General features: G+C 38.0%; 1 protein-coding gene across 1 annotated transcript; it reads left to right on the top strand.

The window, feature by feature from the left end:
• Positions 1 to 2,179, top strand: LOC145984993 (adenylate kinase 8-like). The gene has a single exon (XM_083118480.1). The coding sequence runs from the start codon at positions 162 to 164 to the stop codon at positions 2,025 to 2,027; it is 1,866 nt and encodes a 621-aa protein (XP_082974606.1). The 5' UTR covers positions 1 to 161; the 3' UTR covers positions 2,028 to 2,179.
• The last annotated feature ends 4,502 nt before the right edge of the window (positions 2,180 to 6,681 follow it).

Here is a 6,681-nt window from a genome sequence, read left to right on the forward strand (position 1 = left end):
TTATTAGTTGGTATAGGTGAGCTTTTTGTGATGCCAATTAGTTATTTCAAGTAACTATTTGATCCTTCTGAACATATTTATTTATTTTTAGTGCAAGTAGGTCTATGACCTGAATTACTAGTTTATAAATCTAGGTTATTTACAAGATAAGCATTGGAACAATGGTGGATCAATCCGTTCGCCCTTTGAAAATTCCTCCTAAGTTCATTCCATATTTAGAGACACACAGGATCTACGAGTTGTTTCAAGAACTGAGTAAGGAATTAATAATCCATCAACCTTCTGATCATATTCAATTCCTCTATGATCGTCTTAAACCTACAGCAAGCAAAAAAGATAGAGTTCGTACTATTATCATGGGATCACCAGATATAAATTTGAAATTATTTGCAAAAGTTCTCGCAAGAGACACTGGTGCAGTGTGCATAACTGTAAAAGAAGTTTTCAAAGCAGTGAGAAAGGATTATGCCTTCTACTTTAAAAAAGTTTACATTGGCCCACCAGATGTTGTAACACAAATTATTCTTGGAATGATAGATACAGATGACTGTGTTAAGAACGGATGGATTTTGATTGGGTATCCTAGAACCAGACCCGAGGCACTATCTTTGCAACGTGGAGGAGTACTGCCCACCCACGTGATATTGATAAAAGATCCTCCAGAGGAACTGGTGGTTTCAAAGTTACCCAAAAGATATGTAGGGCTTCTAGCTAGATGCTTTCCAACTAAGGGTTCTGTTGTGAGGCCAGAACCACTAGACATGTCCAAACATAGAGAAAAATCAATAATAAAATTCAAGAGACACCTGACAGGAATTATAGACGCTTACAAGAACATTCTGAAGGAAATACCCTCAAATATACCTGCATACGATATTTTGAAGATATGCAAAGATTTTGTTAAGAGTAGATCTCCACCCGGAGCCCCTTATATTCCAAGAGCAGTGTTCATTGGTCCTCCAGGAGGTGGCAAAAAGACTCAGGTAAAAATTCTTCAGAAGAGATTCAACATTGTACACGTTGATTTCGACCATCTCATGGCAAAAGTTCGACAAGACACAGGGAAATATGGTAAAGCGGTTCGGATCTTGGAATCTAGACGGATTCCAATATTCCCAGATATTTTGCTGATGATAATTGAGAGACGTCTACTGCAAGATGACTGCATGAAGTACGGTTGGATTTTGACAGAGTTTCCACGAAATGTGGATGAAGCAATGCTTCTAGATATTATAGAAACACCGCCTAACCGAATAGTTTTCTTTGATATGTGTTCTAACGAATGTCGAGACAGGTTGCTTGATTCAAGAATAAACATGTACACTGGTTCCAAGTGTGAATTGTCTAAATCTCCCAAGAAAGATATAAATATTCTTGCTCAGCACCCAAAAGATAAGGAAGAATCCGTTAAAGATCGTCTAATGGATTACTTAGAAAACAATGAAGATCTTCAGCAGTACTATCAGTTCGCAACTCATGTCGATGCAGAGCAAGAGGTTGGCAATGTGACAGAGTGTCTAGAAATCGCCCTTGTCAATCCACCAGCACCAGGCCCACCTAGACAACCTGAAGAAGACGTCCAAGTTTGGAAAAGTGGGAAGACAATATCTCAAATCTTCCAAGAGCATGGTATTTCAATGGATGAGGGAGAGCAACCTGACCTATTCGTAGAACATGCATCCGAATGCCTCGAAACAGAGTCTGCTCTACAATTGCTCGACGTTGCAAATTTAATGAGTGCAGATGACATCCCTCAAATTCCTGCATCGTCGCTGAACAGGTCCAGTGAAGATACAGTTGAAAGCACTGTGCAACCTGTTTCACTGCGTAGAATTTTCCAAAAGCGAACCGTGGATGAATCCATTGCTAAAGAACCCAGCATACAACAAGGTTCGATAGAAATTGTGGGTAGTCTTCAAACATCAAAGCTATCTATAACCGCACGAGACTCGACCATGAGCCGATCCAAATCTCTAAATCCGCCTCATGCAGTTTCTAAAGCCAGCAAAAAAAGAAGTTCAACCTAAGAGTGTTCGCCAAAGCTACATCATTTGAAGGACAGGTGCATAAATTCAAAATCCAAGATTCCAATTAAATAACTTACATTGCAAAACATTTCTCTAGAAATATACGTGTAAAGTGTATTTCAGTACTTCATCTAATAAAAGTTTCAGGGAAAGAAAATATTACAAGTCCATGTCTTTTATGTAATTTCATGACGTTCTGCTGATAGCTCCAGAGAGTTTGGGCTTATCTTAAAGCGCCGATCTCCGTGGCGAGTGGTTACCACAACGCGCTACGACGCCAGGGGTCTTGGGTTCGAATCCCTGCCTGGGCATGGATGTTCTTTGTGAGTGTCCCTTCATCAATTTCAACATATCACCACTCAACCTCATATTCGAAATTAGGCAAAAGTGGCATAAATGTGAAGGAAAATAAAACATAATTTATCTTAAAGCATTATAAACTGATATACAACTAAATGGGCATGACAACCTTAACCGTTTTACTGTATCGTCACCAAACAGTTAATGTATTTCTGTTTGAAGCTTAGCAAATACCTATAAAATAACATGTGAAATAGTAAACTCTAAAGCATTGTAACACATAAACATGAACATTCACACAACTGGCTGGGCTAAGATTAAATATTTAATATTTGTTCGAAAGCTGTTCAATCTATGGTCGGCTCGCTTTCTCCTTACCGATGGATCCGAGTTATGATGTTTCTTGGGCTTGAAGATGAAAATATAAGGTAAACCGGGGTATTAATGACCACCAAATTGCTATTTCATTGAAGAAATACAATAATCTTGAACTACGTAACACAAGTCTTGTTTGTTCATTCCAAAAACCCCACTGAGCAAATAGAATGAAGCACTCCTCTAATTGTGATTCTTCTGCGGCTGTTAATGTAGTAGACGTTCCAGGATGCGCTTTTAACTTCATACAGCCGCTCAGCAGTTCTTTATGGCGTTTTCGCGCGTCTGCCTTTTGGCTGGTTCCGCTTCCCGGTCTTAACAACGCAGCTTGCACGCCATTTGTGTGCAGAATACTATTTACATATACAAAAGAGGATCACAGACCGTCCACACGGCTGGTGCGCCTGCTGCTTCGTATTTCTTTGCGCTTTTTACGAAATTCTAGCACACGGTCCTTAATGCTCCGTGATCCTTAGATACGCACTATAAACAATAACAGGGTTATAGAACATTCTCCGTCCTGCCTCGATAATTATCTATCTCCTTAAATTATCGTCACATTATTCAAGAAGACAAAAACCTAATTTTGTCTCGTGTAAACTGAAAAGTTTCCTGGGGGAGGGAGCTCGAGACACCTGATGCCCACCTTGGATACGCACTATTAACAATAACAGGGTTATAGAACATTCTCCGTCTCGCGTCGATAATTATATATATATCTCAAATTATTATCACATTATTCAAGAAGCCAAAAACCTACGTAATTTTATCTAGTGTAAACAAAACAATTTCCGAAAGGGGGGGAGAGGGCTCGAATCCCTGATCCCCACCTTCGATACGCGCTATTAACAATAATAGGGTTATAGAACATTCTCCGTCTTGCCTCGATAATTATTTCTCTCCTTAAATTAACGTCACATTATTTTATATGACACCACAAGAAACAAAAAATCTCATTTTATTTAGTGTAAACCGAAAACTTTTGGAGGGGGCTCGAGCCCCCTAAGCCCCTCCTTTGATACGTGCCTGGTGGAAAGCAGGTGGAGGCACATAGTGGTTCGGATCCCACTTTAAACTGTAGGTCCAGTACCGATTAGCCTATCTGTGCATAAAGTGAACTAAAAACAAACCGGCGATGGGCCTCTATTCACTGATAATTTGTCACTCAATGAAATACCGATTGGAAAGACTGGGCCTCCAACAAGGTTGTTGCCACACGGATAGGGTGTTTAATTTTGGTGTTAGTGAATCTCAATATTATTATTCATAATCTGAACGATGCCATTTATTCTTTTCGATAGACCACTGAACAATTTCTTAAATACTTTTCATGAAACAGGAATAGATCATCAGTGCTCGAAAAATTTCATAAAGTATCCACCTACTGCGTTGTCTTCAAGTTAATTCCAAACTCGAAAAAGCAAATTCGCAGCTAGGAATTTTCACTTCGAACATTGTAGATCACAGAATCGTAACACACTGGAAAAGGAAGTGGATCGACAGAAATGTCCGTATAATTTCAATATGTAAGAAAAATGAACTTCACAAAATCATCTAAAATAATGGTGACATTACACACCTACGATGCATGCCCTGCCTGACAGGAGAGGTGTTATTGGACCTCACGGTAAAGGGATAATTGCCCCTGGACTCCACCTCTACTGAGTTTTTGGGCCCCTTTGAAGTAGAACTTAACAAACTTGGAAAATGTGGGAAATTTATCTGGGCACTTATTTCAATATGAAAAGGGTTGGGACCCCTTGAAAATATTTGGTGCGAAGTTACATTTTAAATATCACTTGTAAAACTAATATTAGCTGTAAAAGATCTTGAATTGCTGTAACTATAATGGTATGAGATGAAGGATTTTTCCTATCAATGGCCATTGCGAGCAAGTACTTGAGTTAATTCTGCATTTCGCAGGGGACCAACATGTCAAGTTGCCACAAGCTTGTAATGGCTGAAGAGCTCTGATGTAATTACTGTGTTCATGGCTTTAAATGTAGTTCTTCGCTGTTGAGATTGTTCAAGGCCAAACGTGAGACAATTGATATCAAGGCTATTGAGGTAAGGAAAGGAAGAGAGACGTGGGGAGGGGAGGGGTGAAATGCAAGAATGGAAAAGGCTAAATAAAACTAGTGTTAAAATATAATGTATGTTTAAATGAACCTGTTAAAAAAAATAAACTGTAAATACACGGTTTGTGTTTTTGGTAGAAATGTTAATGGAATTCAAGGAGAAATCCTTGCGTTTTCATTCTGTGCATTTCATTTTGACATATACTTATTAATAGGCATACATATACGCAGGAGTAGAAAAATACAGCGCCTGAAAATTTTCATCTGGTGCCTGAATTTTCAAATTCACAGTGCTAAATGAAATACATACTTTTAATATTTCGAGTTCGCTTATGGAAATTTCCATTACCTTTATATATAACCCTTTCGGCTCTGACGGTTACATATGTGTACCTCATTGGAATATTTTTTTGGCTGCCGCCCTCTTACAACTACGATGCTGGCGGTTGATTGATGACTTCTGAAGCTGTGTTTAGAACTTGTTTTGGAAGCTGGCTGGTGCCGCCACCTCATCTTTGAAGTTAGATAATATACAGTGTATATTGTGAGAGGTTGCAGACATGGCAGGTGCTACTCCTGGTAAGTCTTCATTTATTATTATGAAAATAATTGATTTATGCAATATAATGCGGGTATATTCTAATTTCTATGTTTGCTAATATTCATATTTTTAGAATCTTTAGATAGTTTTCGGTTTCATTGTTTGTGTTGTTTCTTACATTGCCGGGTGCTAATAAAACCTAGTAACCACTAATTTGACTGGATTTCGTGTTTGACATTTTCGATTCAAAGGAATATGGCCACATATACACAATACCAACCCACAAGAAGAGATATGTTATCAGATATTATTTTGTAAATTGGGATTGTTCACATGTTGTACATAAAAATGACTATTGCATTATCCTATTCTTACTGCGTGGGAGTCTCTATTACTCCTTTGCATTTGTCTAAAAATAAAAATATAAAATATAGGAAGATAAAAGTGCACGGAGAATATTCATTTTATATTTCTCTACTCGTAAGGTAAAGTTCACTGTGACATACATACATTTAGAGTATGTGGAGGTAGGGACAAACACATTCTCGATTTCGGCCATTTTGAAAATGATGTGATCAGTACAATGCTCCTGCCGCCTTTATCCCCCAGGGTTGCCCCCAGGTACCCATTCATTTGAGACTGGGTGAACCCCAAAGGTGCTTATGCGGTGACAAAGCCAGAAGAATTCCAACCTTAGATCAACCACCGCGGGAATCGAACCAGAGTCTTCCATGTGGTAGACGCCCTACCTACCGACTAGATGACCACATTTTTCAACCGTAGATAAAATAAATTATAAATAAAATACATTACATACATTATTCGGATACTAATGTGGATTAAATTTTACTTACAAAGTAAATGTTTTTTTTATTCCAATTTGTTAGGTAAGGATCAAGAGGACACCCTGCAGTAAATTTTAACCCTAATTTGTATCTGATACTGTGTAAGGAACAAAATAAGTAAATTTGATATATTTTCTTATATTTCAGGCCCTTCACATGACAAGAAAACATCGTGCTAAACCAAAACCATTCTGAAAGAGAAGGAAATTGAATGCATCTTGAACTGCTTAAAAAATGGCAATTTTTCAGACATTGATGAAGATGCTCTGTATGAAGCTGTATTGAAAAACAGTGAATTGGGTAATTGCAATGAAGTCGATTTGGATGGCACACATAGTGATGGAGATTATTTGCAAAAATATAAGATATATTGTATGGCTTATAAAAACCAACTCAGAATGCTACTACAAAGAATTACCATTGCGACCTGTTGTACTCAAAAGTGCTCCTCTCGTACTCGTATTTCATGAAATATAATACTTTGAACAAAAATTTCATCGTTTTGTGTTTCCTTA

Source organism: Lepisma saccharinum, chromosome 1 (genome assembly GCF_977018435.1).
Source record: "Lepisma saccharinum chromosome 1, izLepSacc3.1, whole genome shotgun sequence".
Taxonomy (NCBI): Eukaryota; Metazoa; Arthropoda; class Insecta; order Zygentoma; family Lepismatidae; genus Lepisma; species Lepisma saccharinum.